General features: G+C 33.6%; 2 protein-coding genes and 1 long non-coding RNA gene across 3 annotated transcripts; all 3 read left to right on the top strand.

Annotated features, from left to right (window-relative positions):
- The first annotated feature begins 634 nt into the window (after positions 1-634).
- On the top strand, positions 635-2,013 carry LOC146926538 (uncharacterized). The gene is made up of 2 exons (XR_015008131.1): positions 635-804; positions 1,599-2,013. It is a non-coding gene; the product is annotated as an uncharacterized LOC146926538 (long non-coding RNA).
- A 4,626-nt stretch (positions 2,014-6,639) lies between these two features.
- On the top strand, positions 6,640-7,218 carry LOC146926537 (pathogenesis-related leaf protein 6-like). Its single transcript, XM_085758848.1, has one exon. The coding sequence runs from the start codon at positions 6,689-6,691 to the stop codon at positions 7,181-7,183; it is 495 nt and encodes a 164-aa protein (XP_085614974.1). The 5' UTR covers positions 6,640-6,688; the 3' UTR covers positions 7,184-7,218.
- Positions 7,219-9,056: 1,838 nt separating this feature from the next.
- LOC146926536 (putative F-box/FBD/LRR-repeat protein At1g78760) lies at positions 9,057-12,030 on the top strand. Its single transcript, XM_085758847.1, has 5 exons — positions 9,057-9,205; positions 9,447-10,457; positions 10,583-10,891; positions 11,011-11,217; positions 11,521-12,030. Exons 2-5 carry the CDS (start codon positions 9,450-9,452, stop codon positions 11,599-11,601), a joined length of 1,605 nt encoding a protein of 534 aa, XP_085614973.1. The 5' UTR covers positions 9,057-9,205; positions 9,447-9,449; the 3' UTR covers positions 11,602-12,030.
- Positions 12,031-17,101: the final 5,071 nt, after the last annotated feature.

Here is a 17,101-nt window from a genome sequence, read left to right as displayed (position 1 = left end):
GACATATCCTCTAACTCTCATCTTATTTGTCTTAAAATGCAAATAAAATTACTAAAAACATAACAAATAATATCATATGATGCTCTGTCATTATAAAGAAATAATTAAGTAGTTTAAGCATTATAAAATTTTAAAACCCTTCAGAATTCTAGAATCATTACTAAATGTCTCTTAAATATATCAATGTGTTCTTTTAGTCCCTTTAGCGCACTTAGAAAGGAGATCATGTAATAAATATAATAATCAAAATAATTGAATACAATTTTACTAACTTGTACATCCTTTAAATAATTTTATTTCTTTTTTTTTTTTACCTTTCATGAGAGTAAAATGAAAAAATATATTTGCATACCATCATAAAGTTACGTAGGAATATAAAGCACCCTTGTATATTAAGGAACAAGTGGAACATATGTTATGAGCAATATATTTTTTTATTAAATCATTGGATCATAAAGAATTTATATTTAAAAAATTTCATAGCATAATTTATTCTACTTTCTTATTCACATCATTTTGTATGAATCAATTATATAATCATTGGCCCCGCTCTTGTATATTGATAGACTTTTAGTAAGTGTACTAAAAATTACGGAAGCAATAAAGTATAAAATCCGTCTCCACATGGACTGCATTAGTTTCTACTAGGCAAAGACATAATCAACACGGATGTATTAAAATTGGAGAGTTACGCAAATAGTTTCTTTAACAATCATAAATTAAATAGAAAAAAGTAAATAGATTTGTAATGATTTTTAGAGAAAAATGATCATGTCTTTCCAATCCCATATCCGTCAATGTTTGGTAAATTGCACCTAAACCCTACAATTGTTCTTCTAATTTCATTATTTATTTTTTGGGTAAATAGAGATACATTTTATCACCCAAAACATATATTACAAACTTCATAGAATCAAGAAAAAAAACAAGGAATCTCTAAACATGCTATGTCAAAAAACAAAACAAAAATCAAGAAAGGCCTACAACCTTACAAACTCAACAATAGGTTCTTTAGTTTCTTATATTGCAGCCCTCTAATGTAGACAATCATCTTGATTTGGCGAAATGCACTGATTGATGCACATTCTGAAATCTTCTGCTATTTCTCTCTTTCCAAATCAAATGTTGAGCACACTCACAACCATTCTTATTAATTGATGCATACCATTGTTCGCGTTGTATTGTCTTAGGATACATTGCATCACTAACTGCCAGTTCCTGTTATTAATGCTAACAGTACTCCAATGCAATATACCTATCCTAACAGCTTCAGAATATTCACACTTGAATAAAAGGTGAGAATGAGTGTCATCCTTTTTTTTACACAAGAAACACAATTGGTCACAATAGATACCAACTTTGTTTAACCCGTCGCAAGTTGGTAATCTAGCATGAATAGCTAACCAAGTACCAAACGAACATTTTGGAGGGGCAGGGTTATTGCAAATCATTTTCCTCAAACTAACTTTTTTAAAATCTTCTCTCAAGGCATTATACATTTTCTTAATAGAAAAGTTTGGTTGTTGAAGGTGTTAGCCTGTAAATTTGACAGGCTCATTTAATATGGTCGACATTTGTTTGACCTTTAAACTTTGCAGGAATCGAAGAGCTTTCGCATATAAATTGAAGAGCTTCGACAAAGCATCAAGCCTAGAGCGTATGGTCAAAATCTCGGCAAGAGCAAGGCTGAAAGGGTGTTTCGCGTCGAAGACAAGCAAAAGGCGGGAAAGGACGATTTCAAGCAATAAGGCGGTTTCCTTTTAGTGGAAAACGTGGGACAAGTAGTTGTCCAAGATGGAGGAAATGCTGATCATGGAGTTAGTGTTTCGCCATCTAGGTTTATTTACGATAAATAGTAGTTTCCAAGCCAGAAAGTGAGTCGTAAATCATATACAGAATTATACAACACTCAAACTATCGGCGTCTAGGGAAACGAGTTATACAGAATGTATGTAAAATGATTTGTAGACCACTCCTTTTATTTTAATGCATTGCATTTTACCTTTTCCTTGAGTTAACGTGCGTAAATTTACTTTTATCTTGCTTTATTTTAAGCTTTTTACTTGCAAACTCAAACCTGTCGAGAGACGGTGCCTTTTCATTCCAACCTGTCCTGCTCTCTAAGCAACCTGAGTGCATTTCGTGGCATTTTTTTAAAACCTTTTCCTATAAAAAACCTTTGCACAACGGTCTTGAGATTTCTAGTTCGATCTCGCTTGTACTAATCAGAACTAGCCCCCGTTTGCCAAAATCACAGGCAAACAAATTGGCACGCCCAGTGGGACCCAATTTATGCAATTGATTTTTAAAAACTTTTTCAAAATCAAAAACCGTTTTTCAAAAATCCATCTCTTTGAAGAGATCCGTTTTTAGAATTTTGTTACTATTTCCGGGTAACTTTATTGCTAAAAACACCAAGATTGTTTGTGTATGCATTTGAGAAGTGGTAAATCTATGGCTCGTGTCAGTTCATCCTCTTCACAATCATCTTCACAAGCACAACCTTTACAAGCGACCTCTCCTTTGAGAGATTTAAACGTGTCAACCCTTGTGGGGGCAACCATGGCTATGCCAGGCTCGACGGAAATGGGAGTAACCGCTCCTTCAACCGTTTCTACGTCCACTCAAATGACAAGACCAGAAATGGGAACCGTTATACCCCCATTCACCGCTGATGTTCCTTCGACTACCAGCTTGCCAAGTACTAGTGCTCCTTCAACAATAGACACCATGATGGAATTTTGGTAATGTGAGGACCTTTTGGTTGTATTGGCTATGCATTAGGATGTTAGGGTGTTTATTATGTATAGGTGGTGGTGCCAAATATATTTTTTGCATATATCCTTTTTGAAAAGACTTGGTAAGGTTTTGTTGTCCGATTTTCTAGCACATGATTGTCTGAATCCTCTGAAACCTTTCATAGAAGGTGGGTTGAGTCTTCTTTACTATGATGCCTACTAATCTATCAAAAATCTTTATATTGAAAGAGTTTGTCTATCTTTTCGTTTGGTTTTTTCATGTTGTTCTTTCGCAATTTGTGTAATGTTGAAACAGTTTGAATATCTTTTCATTTTCTTGTTCTATTTTCATTTAAAATTGTGGTATCAATTTGTTCTTATTCAGTTTTGCATTAATGTTGTATCAATTTTCCTCATTGATTTTGAAGCTAGTGAAAGAGTTACTTGTGAGGCAAGATATTTGAATTTTGTATTAATATTTTACTCTTTATTGAATTTGTTATTATCGGGTATCATGTTGTCTAGGTATACCATGTGTCTAATATGAACCTCTAAAAAATGGTCTAAAGATGGATCTTTATCATTTTTAGTAAAAGAATAAATTTTATAATAATTAAAAATATCAATAACAAAAATAATTAAAATAACTTTGAAATTTCAAGTTTGTTTTTCTTTTTTAGAACCGTGGTGAAACACGCTTTACTGTTTTCTGATTCAAGCCAATATTACTTTTGACTAGCTTTTCCATTTTTCAATTTTTGGCCACACAAAGACCACTCCTTGCACTATGCTTGCATGTACCATTTTTCTGCAATCAACCAACAATGCACATGGAGTTATCCAATGTTGAAGGAGTAGTAAAATTGTTGGCAATAAAAGGAGGCTCGAATATCATTTTCTCTCCATTAGAGAAATGATATTTTGACAACCACTTTTTAACAACTTTTAGACAATTTTTTTGACATCCATCATTCTATCTTCAAGAATGATACCTTCGACAGTCAACACTTCCTTCATCTATAAAACTAATGCATTACTTTTTATTTATCAACAAAATCTACAATACATTTCATTATTGTTTATCCCATGTCTTTATATTCACTTTCATTTTTTAAATCTTCGTCTCATTATTCTCATATTAAATACTTCTAGTAAATGAATTAGCATTACTGCCTTTAATGCTGATTGCTTTATATTTTCATTACTGTGGAGTGGTGACAAATAAATTACACTTAATAATCTATTAAATTTTGTTTTTCATCCATTCCATCTTCCTTGAAGGATTTCCTTGAAGAGCTAATATTTTGTTTGTTGTCTTTGTTTATCAGTTAGGAACAATGAAGTTATGTTGTTAAATAATTCAAATGTTCAAGAGACAAGTGGTAAAATCAGAATATGCTACCTTAAGTGTGTTTGGTTGATGGGAAATAGAGTGGAGGGAAGGGATTATTTTAAATTTGAATTGCTTGTTTAAATTGTTAAAGAGAGGAGAATAAAGTGGGATCAAAATCCCTCCAAAAGCTAAGTTGTGGGAATTCAAAAAATGAATTCCTAGATGAAGGCTTTGAAAATTTTCAGAATCCTTTCCTCTTTTTTGTAATACTCTCACTCATAACAAAGAAAATCAGTTAAGTCTCTCTATTCCCTCCCGCCAAAAATATTCCCAAACAAGATGATTGAACTCATGATATATGACACTTTTTCTAAATAGAAGTCGGCCTCATGGAAAGTGAGTTACTCTATTACTCATCACTTTCAGCTTTACACCGTCTTTTGCCAATTTATGTCATCTTCGCTATTTAGGCATCTTTGATATAACAAAATTAAAAAATCGTGTTTTTTGCACTTCTTATCAAAAGTGAGTCTGGTGTCTGACACAACACTGACACATGTAATTGCATTCAATTATCTCATAATTATCTCATTTTCTCAAACTATTATTGTTGTCACTGTGTCAGTGTTGTGTCCTTAGGCTCTATTTGGGAGTTTGGAGGGGAGGGGAGGGGAGGGGAAGGGAGGACTTTAAAATAAAGGAAGAAAGAAGTGGAAAGAATTGAGAGCTTTGGGAGATGAGGGCTTTGAGGCGCTTGGTTTTCTTCATGATACAAAATGCGGTGTAAAGCTAAGTTCCAATATACAGATCAACCAAACCTGCTTGCATTATGTCTTGGCTATTTAGTTATGCACAAATTCATGTTTTTGGGATTTCTTTGGTTTTTCTATAATTTTGTCTTGAGACCTTGATGATTCATGTTTTTTGTCGATAAGATCCGTACCTGGTGCTTTAATTAGTTAGTCATAAGATGTTGCTGTTGGACTAAAGCCTCTTTTGTTAAGCAGTCATAATTTATGTCCAACTCCTAACATCCTTCATAGTCATAAGTCACTGTTTGGGGTTTTTTCAAAGGATTTTCTCATGGTTTGTTTGGGAGTTAGCAATGGAAGGGAGGGGGTAATGGGAAAGGGAAGAGGATGTTCCCGCACCTTGCATGAGAGTTTATCTTCTCCATAAAACTACTCAAATTTGGGAAACTCGAAAAATGAATTCCGGGAGGATTTTGGAGGGCTTTGAAAATTTTCAAAATCCTTTCCCCTCTTTCACAAAATCAGTTAAGTCTTCATCTTGCCTCCCAGCCAAAAATACTCCCAAAAAGGGTGATTGAACTCATATGACATGAAACTCTTTCTGATCAATAGCTTTTCTTTCAACGGTGAGGCTTGAGTTTTTTCCTGTTTCAGATCCATTTTTTTATTAATTGGTATCTGTTAATCTTTCCTCAAGGAAAGTAAGTCTTATTTGAAAAAAAATCAGTTAAGTCATTTGAAAAAAAAAAAGGCTTAATTGCACTTTTGACCCCCTATCTTTCCAAAACTTGCGATTACAGCCCCCTAACTAATTTAAATACAAAACAGCCCCCTAAGTATTGAATCCTTGGCAGTTTTGGCCCCCCAAGACCAAAAAAAATTTAAAAAAAATGACACGTGGCACCTCATTTAGGGTGCCACGTCAGCGTTGGGGGCCAAAACTGCCAAAGATTCAATACTTAGAGGGCTGTTTTGTATTTAAATTAGTTAGGGGGCTGTAACCGCAAGTTTTGGAAAGATAGGGGGCCAAAAGTGCAATTAAGCCAAAAAAAAATTGTATCAAAATAACCGACTTATTTCACTTTTCAATGCAATATTAATGATTTTTTTTCAATTATAACTGTAATTAATACTACTTTTATCACTCTCAATTCAATATATTCTACTTTACATTTATGATAATGAAAAATGCATCAATACTTGACAAGACACTTACAACTATTTTTCTCTCTCTTTCACTTATACACCCTCCGGTCACTAATATAAGCAAAAATCCACTTTTTAGATACATTCAATTAATGATGTATGTGATTTTTATTATATGTCACATACATCATTAATTGAATGTATCTAAAAAGTGGATTTTTGCTTATATTAGTGACCGGAGGGTGTACATTTTAATTGTGAAATTAGTAAAAGACTCGGTTATTATAGGACGGAGGGGTACTTTTTAAGAAAATACTCAATTACAAAAATATTGTTTTTAGCAAATAAAAATTCTAAATAAGCTTGTTAACATTTCAACTGGCCAAGTTGTTATACTAGTTTATTGCAAGTTATAATTAGTAAACCCTCCATCATGTTACTGAAATTACTTTATTATATATATCACTTCTAATTGAAACTATACAAATTACCGCAAAGTATAGTTTTATATGTTACCAAGTGAGAAGTACCATTTTTGCTTAAAGATGCAACAAAGTACCCTCTCTTTCACCAAAAATAGTAAGACCCGGACTAATAAGTTAATAATTTTCATTAAAAATACATAAACACACCCCTATAAATAATCTCATCCATGCAATGCAATAAGAACCATCATTAACACAACTTCTCAACTCTCATCTAAGATACAAAACATAACAATGAGTTTCAACAACACATTTTCACTTTTTAGCCTCTTCTTGACCATTTTATCCCTTTGGTTTTCATTCTCCAATGCACAAAACTTACCTCAAGATTTTCTGGATGCCCACAACACAGCTCGTGCACAAGTTGGCGTTGCAAACATTACTTGGGACAACACAGTTGCTACCTATGCTTTGAACTATGCAAATTCAAGGAAAAGTGATTGCAATTTGGTTCACTCAGGTGGACCTTACGGTGAGAATCTTGCCAAAGGCTCAAGTGGTACATTCACTGGGGTTACTGCGGTAAATATGTGGGTTAATGAAAAACAATACTATGATTATAACACTAATTCATGCATCAATGGAGGACAATGCTTGCATTATACTCAAGTTGTGTGGAGTAACTCTGTCCGTTTAGGGTGTGCTAGGGTACAATGTACCAATGGATGGTGGTTTGTCACTTGCAACTATGATCCCCCGGGCAACTATGTTGGTCAAACACCCTATTAATAACAATATACAGAGCTAAAAGGGTCTTAATGATATATATATATATATATATATATATATATATATATATATATATATATATATATATATATATATATATAGGGTTTTGCTAGAAGCCACCCATGAAGGTGACTTTTAGCAATCCACACCTTAAGGTGTGATTTCCACTTTTTAGTTATAACTTTGTTAAAAGACACCTTCATAAAAATTAGTTGGTGTCTTTTAACAAATGCTCATAGAATAACTTGCTAAAAGACACCTTCATAAAAGGTGTCTTTTAGCAAAACCCATATATATATATATATATATATATATATATATATATATATATATATATATATATATATTGCTAAGTCTATACTGTGTCATGGCATGGCATGATAATGTCATGCAACAAAATAAAATAATATTTCAGTGTTGTTTTTCGTAAGTTTTTTAATTAATCTTTGAATGTGTAATCTTTGTTGACATATCAGTTTTTAAGCTATGTACTTGAGTTTCTCTTATCTGTTTATCGTTACATAAGTGCTCCATTATGGGTCATATTTTCTTTCTTTTTGACACATGGGTCATATTTTCATCGACGAGTAAACTATTTTTCTACCATAATTTCACACACACAATTGGTAAATTTTATTTTTCTACCATCTTTAATTCCACACACGCACAATAAGTGGTATTTTTTATTTAACCATCATTTCTAGGATAAATTGAGTGACAAGTAAAGTCGGAAAAAAAAAAATATTCCGGGCAAGAAAAAGTACAATTAAAGTTGATTTGGTTGCATAAAAACAAGAAAAAGTGCGGTTAAAGTTGGTTTTGAAAATTAGGTTTATGAGTGATCAAATTTTCGAATCCTCTAATGCTTACTAAATAACTTGTCTCTCTTCTCTCTTAATGTTCACCTAGTTTTACGACGAATTAACACAATAATATTGATCAATCTCTTGAGTCAAAACCATTTCCTAAATTATAATCTCTTAACTTGATTCATGAAGGTTGGAAGTATTACTAGTCCGTTAAGACCATCCACAACAGAGCACCCCGATTTAAGTGCTTAAATGGGACCCCTTCGTCCACATCATTCATTTTACAATAATATAAGCACCAATTTTCTCCAACCCAACACCACAAAAGAAATTACTAAATAGGTCCCACAAATAATTTTATATCATTACATTTCAACAAAAATTTATTTATTTTATTATGATTTATTAAATGGAGTCCACAAAAAGTGAATAGAGAGATGGTGCTTCCATAGCCATCCTTCTCCATAGGCATCTAAAAAGTCATTTTTTTTTCCTTATAAATGTGACCGGATGGAGTACCCCACAATTGTGCTAAATAGGTGAATGGCCTTAATTCTTATGTCATAACTCAACAATTTTCTATCTCTAGCTTAATATGTTAAGTCAAATAGATTTATTAGGTCAGGTTTAACAGCTATGTCTAGTAGTCAATTAAATTCTAAAATCAACTCATATAAACAAGAAGTTAGGGCTAGTAGTCATGCATATTCATACAAAAGGCTTTAAACACAAATAAAACTGAATAAGATTAGGATTCCATCGATGTTAAAGAGAGTTCATGACAAGTTACATGATTACATCTTACAATAGATTCACCTCATGACTTAATCAAGAAAGGACTTAGCAACTCATAACTAAGACAATCAATAACAAAGGAAATATGAAACATACATAAATCAGAATCAACTATGAGTTGGTGTGAGATCCTCGACGTGTTTCTAGAATCAATAAAGTTTTGTTTATAATAATAACCGATGGTGTATTAACTTTGAATTTTTCAATATTTTCTTTCAATCACAAATTTTGGCTCAAATATGACATTTTCTTAATTCCCGTTAAAGTGTAAGGAGAAAATTGAAATTTCAACATCTGCCTCTCTCTTTTTTCCAATTTCCCGTTTCATAATTCTCTCCTCCCTCACCATCGACCTCCTCTCCTCCCTCACCTGTGAGCGGTCCAATCCATTAGAGAACTCGACTCTACGACGACCAAGGTATTTTACATTATTCAGCTGAATTTCATTTTTATTTATTTTCCCCAAATTTACTATCCTGCTGTGACTTCTATAAACTTGTTAGTTTATTTTACATTCTCCAAATTATTATCCTGACTGAGAATTCAAAGATACTTTTTAGGTTTTTCTTTTCCCCAATTGTTTGTTTCCCTTTCCAATCGAACACGCCTTTAATTTAGCTCCAAATCTAGTTTTATAATTCCTCGTTTTTTTTTTACAGCAAATGAGGCGCGGATTTATTACAGAATCATCCACGGCTGATTCTACCGAAGAAAACATCATTTTGGAAAGGACGAAGAAAAGAAGGCAGTATGCAAATGAAGTAATTGAAGACAGGCTGAGTGACTTACCCGACGGTGTTATTCTTCACATTTTGTCATTATTGGATACAAAACAGGTTGTGAGAACTTGTGTTTTGTCAAAGAGATGGGAACATCTCTGGAAACGTATTTCAACCCTTATTTTGCATTCTTCTAGATTTTCCTATGTTAAGCAATTTACAACATTTGTGTCTAAGATTTTGACTCTTCGTGATACATCAACTGCACTTCTTGCTCTTGATCTTGACCGTAATGGTAATTTTGAGGTTCGACTCCTTAAAAGGATTTTAAACTACATTTCCTCCCATAGTACCCACCTTCAGGAATTAGCTATCTCTGTCCGTGGTGATAGTTCCCTCACTTTGAGCTGCGTTTCTTCTTGTCATGCTCTTGCATCTCTTAAGCTTTCAGTTTGCCCTAGAACTGATTATACCGAAACGTTATTTCCAAAATTTATGAATTTGCCTTTATTGACCAGCTTAGATCTAACAAATTTCGCCTTCTGCGGTGGTGAAAGCGGTTGTGCTGAGCCCTTTTCTGCCTTTACCAAGTTGAATAGTTTGGTCATTTGTAGTTGTAAGGTAAAGGATGCTCAAATCCTCACCATATCAAGTGATACACTTGCCAATTTAGCTATACGTAGTCCTTTGGGAAAGATTAATTTGGCTATACAGGATAATTCGTCCAACATGGCCAAAATTGAGCTATCTACCCCAAGTCTCTATACATTTACATACAGCGGTAGTCTTATTCAGGAAATATGTGGGAGCGGACTTTCTTCTGTTAAACAAGTACATATCGATGATTCACGACAATTTTCAGCTTCGGTGAGGCATGGTTTGCTTGTATTCAACTGGCTGCTAGACTTTGCCAATGTAGAATCATTAGCACTCACTTCAACTACTCTTCAGGTCCCTTGTCATGTTTTGAGCCTTTATTATTACTTTCTTAAGATGCTACTTTTTTTTAAATTTATAATTTGTTAAAATTCAATTGACTTGCATAAGACTGATCTTAATTTACTCTTATTGCTTAGATTCTCTCCTTAGTTCCTGATTTATTGGAGGTTAAGCTCCCTTCGTTATGTAACTTGAAGTCATTGGAAGTAGATTTGGTACCATTTTTAAACCGCAATGGATTTTTATTCCGATCAATCGAAGCTGCCATGTTAAAGAAAGCTGCTGCCAAGTCTCGTAAAGAAGTTGCTAAGTTAAGAAAGGCATTCAAAGTACGTTTGGAACCACGTGCCATACCTGACGGTCTAGTTGACTTCTTGCGACAAAACTCACCATCGGCGGAAGTTAACATCACCACAGATTTCTCGCATGTTTTAAATCCTAAGCAGGTAGGTATTTAAAAATCTCAAGGGAGCTGAGTGTGGTAATTTTTTTGAGAATCTGAGTTTAGATAATTTGAAATCAAACAAACCATATGAAGAGTTCGTGATTGGCTGTTACTAAACAGGTTGTAGAATCTATAAAGGGCGCAAAGATCATCAGCTATCGTTCGCGATTTTCCGCACGGCTCAGGCCTGTCCCCTTCCATGCCGCACCTGCTTCTGGTACTGAATATGATTCTGCCACTGCTCTTGCTTCTGTCTCCGCGACTGCTTCTGACGCAGTGCCTGCCTCTGCTGCACCTCCCAATCTTCATCTCTGCCGCGCTGAAAAGGTAACACTCCTCACATGCATTTTTATGGATCCTCTTTGAGTTTCTTTACTAAATTTTTGTCAATATTTCCTTTTTTGTGATACTTCAGAATGAGACATCATAATAGATAATTGTAGGAACCCTTGTCTGCAATTTACTCAAGTAGAAATTGTTGAAGAATTGCGACAAAGCCATCTATAATAAAATCAGTTTTGAATCTTTCATATTCAGTTGTTATTCATTTGCTTTTTTATATCTGTTGTAAACTTTTTTCATAATTGTTTTTGCGGTGACAATTGATAGTGATACCTTTTCTGCCTTTAGGATGATAAATCATCAAATGAAGATGAGGTGGAGAAGTGCCAACCTAACACCGACTCTCCACTTCTAGATAATGGCCAGTGAAGAGCTCTCATATTGCCTTTCTTGTTACAATGCCTCCTTTGTGAACCTTTCTTTTAAGATATCAGATCTGCAAATATCAGTTTGGATGACTTTACCGAAACCTGCTGTTTGATTTGACAAGCGTTTGGTCTATCACATGAGTTCTTCATTTGAGGTCCATGAGTTCATCTAGTTGGTAGTCTCCAATTTTAAAGCAAAATTGTAATATACTGCACTTCTTTTGGGAGTATGTCTCGGATACCGAATTGCAATGTACAAATCCTGTACACTACAAATTTGTCTCGGATACCAAATTGCAATGTACAGATCCTGTACACTGCAAATTGTATGTATAATGTGTCTTTTGTTTTCGGGAGCCTTCACGAATCATTTAGGTGCTACTGGACCCCGTTTGTTGTTTATCGATGACTTTTGGTTTTGTGCCATAAATTTTTTTATGATCCTGCTAATTCAAGTTTTTCTTTTATATTAATATTGTGTTTATTCTCATTTTGTTGATACCACTTTGTTTCTAATTGCATTTATTTGCCTTTGCCATCTGTTGCCGTACAGCTAGGGCTGGCGATGAATTGCAGTCCTTGTCAAAAATCTCTCTCCGAGTTCTTATTGAAAAGTTTTTCCAAACTAACATATAGTACGGTTTATAGTTGATTATGTAATTTGTTTTGTCAATAGTCACCACTTGAAGAGACAACTGTTGATGAAAGGTTGGAAGTAAAATCAACTGGAAATCTTCTAAGAAACTAAAGATTTAAGTGGTTTGTGTTCACATATTGGTAGTTTGGTTCTACATATTTCTGTTCTGGAAAATTCACATATGATTTTGTTTCTGATGAATTTAGGAGTCCAAAATTGCATATTCATCTAAAGCTACTAAGTTACTGGTACATAAAAAATGTATGTTGCCCGTATTAGGAATAGTATCAATGCTTCAATTGGCTGTGAGTTTGATAGGAATATATCCTAGTATGTTAGATAGCTAATAGATCAAATCTAGTTGTATAAAAAGACTTTTGCTCTTGTCAGGAGCACTATTAGTGCACCAACAATGGCTTGGTGTGATCGCATGGTAGTTGCATCCTCTTGGTAGGGTGGTGTTTAATGTTGATCACTGAAAAATGCAATTAGTGAGAGGGCTTCCTTATGATGGCAGTGCTTGAATAGTTAGTCTAGTCATAGGACAACTTATTATACAGCTCCTATTTTTCTCTATCACCACAAAATAATTCTATTTCCTTGCTAGAGATTTTCTGGTCTTTCATTTTTGGGGTTCTGTTTTTGACTTCTGAACAGTTCAGCAAAAAAAGAACCCTACACAAATTTTTGATAGGTTCCTTGGTTGCAATATAGATGAATATACACAGATGAATCTAATCCCCTCATCTAGAGCATTCAGTAGTTCCTTGATTCCTTGGTTAGCAAATGAATTCCTGAAAAGCAAAGGGAGGGAGTTGACCCTATTTATAAGAAAATGGTCATTTTACAACAGAAAACATCCTGCATTAACTAACGATTCCTAACCTCTAATTAGCTACTAATAACAGCCAACAGTTAAGTAACCACTTTACCTTTTCTAATATAATACCCATGAAAGATTTTATCCTTTGGTAAATGATTATCCTTGGGTCAAACAGATTTTAGTTGAACATCACTATGGTGGGGGGTTGAGTTTTGATTCACAGCATTGAGCAGTTTGAAGTTTCTACTTTTCTTGCATTTTAGGGGTTAGGTGTTCTGACTTAATTGTTTTGAGAGATTGTTTCGAACAGTTGGGTGGTCATTTCACCTGTAGTTCTTAAAAATTTTGCTATAGTGTAGTTAAAGGGAGTTACTTAAGTCGAAAGTTTGATTTTTCACTTGGGGATTTGGGTATCTAGGTAGAATGGACGTGAAATGCAATGTGCAGTAGCACACATGAAGACTAGCCAACCAATCCAATCTGGAATCGATACACAAGCTGGTTCGATTGAGATATTGCATTGAATGTATTCAGCTGTAATTTCACCATTAGACGAGCCTAAGCTAAATCAGAAGAAAAATATATTCAGCTGAATCAGCTCTGAGCAAACCAGTCTCGTACTCGTACTCAAAATCTACTCTGTCCAAAAAACTAATGAAAATATCAAACAAAAAAATTGCCTTAAAGGGAGTCAAACTAAGCCTGACATAGGATCTGCTTTAAAATTCAATGCCCAAACTTGCAATCCACAAAAATTAAAGTTTAATAAGATTAAGATGTTTTAGAGATGGAAATTTTTAAACGGGACACCTACATTCACGTAAGCAAGCAGGTATGAGCAAATTAATTAATGTACTCTACCTACTTAAGATGCTTTTTTTCTTTTTTTCTTTTTTAATTTCCGAATGCATCAAACTAATCTTAATGTAATTTTAGCTCCTCTCCAAAAGGGGGATTTGGAGCGGAGATAGACCTATTAAAAGACAATGCATAATGACTCGTCAGATCCAAAACAAAATTCTTGCTTTCGTCTTCGACGATTACACCAAATACAATACACCTTTTATGCTCTAGAACATTTTTGAATCAGATATCAACCCTCTTACCCACCTAACAATCTGCAATAGTTCTTATTGATTTTTTTTTCAATAATATCTAATAAATAGAGAAAATAGAGATAACATTGACCATTTTACGACACAAATGACAAATTTGCGTCTCTTTGGTCTGCTGACATTGCTTTTAATACTAACTTTCTTATGTAGCTCTAACGTTAAAACCTTGTGTTGTTTAATGAGTAAACATGAAATTTTAATTGCTTGCTAACAACTTATTTGCGTCTCTTTGGTCTGTTGACATTGTTGTGCAGGGAAATGTTTAATCTCGTAGATTTCCATTGAGCGTCTATTCATAGTTGAATAGACGCACAATGAACGTTCACAGAAAATTAGATCGACAACTATGAGACCACTTTAATCATAAAAAATGGTTTCCAAGTAGTCAAACTAATGTTCGGTGAATGCGAATTCGTCTATTGAACTTGGAATAGATGCATTGTCAAAATCAACAAGGCTAAACAACTCACTGTCCAACATAGTCAACAAACCAAAGAGACGCAAAGAAAGTCTGTTAGCAAGCGGTTACAAAATTCAAATTAACTCATTGAACAACATAAATTGAAATGTCAAGGTACATACCTTTTAGAATATGTTGTTTTACTTACTTGTAACGGTAATCTTTTTATTATAATATACCAAAATAGACTCTCAAATTCTTCACTAACACATCGTCTCTTTGCATGCCACATAACTCTATTTTTGTCACCTCACTTAACTTCTGAGTTGTCATGGTACAACCTCTACTCTTCATTCCGTTATTAAGCTTTCAATGCATTGCACAAATTAAAGGCAATGGTTTCATTAGTTAGAAAAATCTATTATAATATACTAGAGGAAAGACTGACACTAATGATGACTCATCATCATATCGTGTATTTTAGTATTTTATCGAGTCTTTTATTGTTTATTTTATGATTTTCTATAAGATTTAGAGTGAGTTATTTATAGTTTTGTGAAGAAGCATGTAATATTTTGTTAAATCATCATGTGTCTTGTAATTCCCTAACCATACTACTCTATAAGGTGTTTTTAGTCTTTTTGGTATAGATTAGTGGGTTGATCCGAACAGAATACGCCTTGTAGAAGTTACAAAAGCATGAAAACCAAGCATCACGAACTTTAGAAGTCTAGACAACTTGGAGAAATTTTGTCTCAAGTCTCAAGCACACATCAAAGATTAAAAAACCATAAAAAGTGGAAGAAAAAATAACACATGAAATTTGTATCAGGGCCACATGTCCGTGTACTGAAGAAAGGAAAAGGAAGGACTCTTGTGTCATACGCGCGCTATGCATGAGGCCAAATGTGGGTCTTGTGTGCGCTACTAAAAGCAAAAATAGCATAAGTGACTAAGTGAATGGAACGTGGGCGCACTTACCCCCATGTGCGGTTGTGGGAAATTGCATTTAAATTTCGTTTTTCAATCAAAAGGAAAGATTTTGAATCCTGACGACTCAAATGCATATAGATGCGACCAGAGCAACCAAAGTGGCATATTTCAACCTTGGAAACAAGGTTGAAGCCAATTCTCTTCACTCTATGTATGTTTAATTCTCTTTTATTTTGATGATGCATTCATTTACCATGATTAGCTAGATTCCTAGATTATGATTGAATGATGATCATCTATAGAATTGTTTGAACACGTGATTTATGATGTCCTTTTCTAATGCAATTCAAATTATGTTTATTTAATATCGTTATGGATCTGGACATCCAACAAAAAAACTCATATTTGTAAAAGCGGATGACCGACCATTTTAAAATAATCCAGTTAATTTTTGTGTAAATATTTGGATATGATTTTGAATTTGGACATTATTTTATCCATTCAATTGGATATTTTGCTCATCCCTGACTTCGAGAAAGATAAGGCTCAAAATAGCCCTAACCCCTTTCATCTCTCTTGGTGTGTATTAGTTGGCTTGGAGAAAATCGGTTACTTATTGGTTTTGATTGGATCATGTTGCAAGATGCAAAAACCAACTAATGTTTTAGTCTAAGCTTAACAAAATAGACTTGTTATTCACTACATAGTTTTTTAACGAATGTTTCGAACTGGGTTAAGGCCCTTCTCGTTTATAAACTATATGAATTCTGCTCTTTACCCTAACAGTTTTGCTCGGTCCTAAAGTAAAAGTCGAAAATACCCTTACGCATGTTAACTCACGTTGCGTGAGTTAACTTGCGCTAGTTATAATAGAAACATGACTTAAGTCACGTTGCGTGACTTAATTCTGATCTAAATTAACTTCTTAACTTTAATCTAAATTATTTTATTAACATTATTCTGAAATTATTTTTTGTTCACATTAATCTAAATTATTTTCTTAACTTTATTCTAAATTATTTTATTAAAATTATTCCGAAATTATTTTGTTTACATTAATCTAAATTATTTATTCGATATTATTCTTTGAATAAATACAAATATTAATAAAAGTAAATACGACATTAGAAAATAAAAGAAAATATAAAATAAATGAATAAAATTGATGCATATAACAATATCTTATTTTATTAATAATTCATACATTACAACAATTGTCATACAATAATTTTGAACTTATTCACTAAATCTACTTATTTTCTCCTTTTTGGGGTAAAAAGTAATCAATTTTCGTGGGGTAAAATAGTGAGCAGCCTTCTTGGGGAAAATACATCATCAACCCTTGGGCTAAATTTAAATCTGGTTTTTTTTTTACCACAAGAAGTTCTATTTACCCATGGTAAAAAGTTTCTGCGGTTAAAAAAGCAGATTTAAAATTATCCCAAGGGTCGATCACTTCCCCAAGTCGGCTACTCACTATTTTACCCCGACGAATTTTGATCACTTTTTACCCCAAAGAGAATATTGAAAAAAAAAAACAAAGAAAGAAGAGAATTAGAGTGAGAGAGTGGGAGGAGATAATGTGAGGAATAT

This window comes from Medicago sativa, chromosome 4 (genome assembly GCF_051527215.1).
Source record: "Medicago sativa cultivar Bolivia chromosome 4, Bolivia_mono, whole genome shotgun sequence".
NCBI lineage: Eukaryota > Viridiplantae > Streptophyta > Magnoliopsida > Fabales > Fabaceae > Medicago > Medicago sativa.
The sequence above is the reverse complement of the archived record's forward strand: the minus strand, read 5'-3'. Positions and strand labels throughout refer to the sequence as shown.

Excerpts from the sequence above, each read along its gene's own strand:
- LOC146926537 (XM_085758848.1), top strand. The coding sequence starts at position 6,689 with ATGAGTTTCAACAACACATTTTCACTTTTTAGCCTCTTCTTGACCATT.
- LOC146926536 (XM_085758847.1), top strand. The coding sequence starts at position 9,450 with ATGAGGCGCGGATTTATTACAGAATCATCCACGGCTGATTCTACCGAA. Across the intron at positions 10,892-11,010 it reads ATGTTTTAAATCCTAAGCAG|GTTGTAGAATCTATAAAGGG; the intron begins GTAGGTATTTAA and ends GTTACTAAACAG. Across the intron at positions 11,218-11,520 it reads ATCTCTGCCGCGCTGAAAAG|GATGATAAATCATCAAATGA; the intron begins GTAACACTCCTC and ends TTCTGCCTTTAG.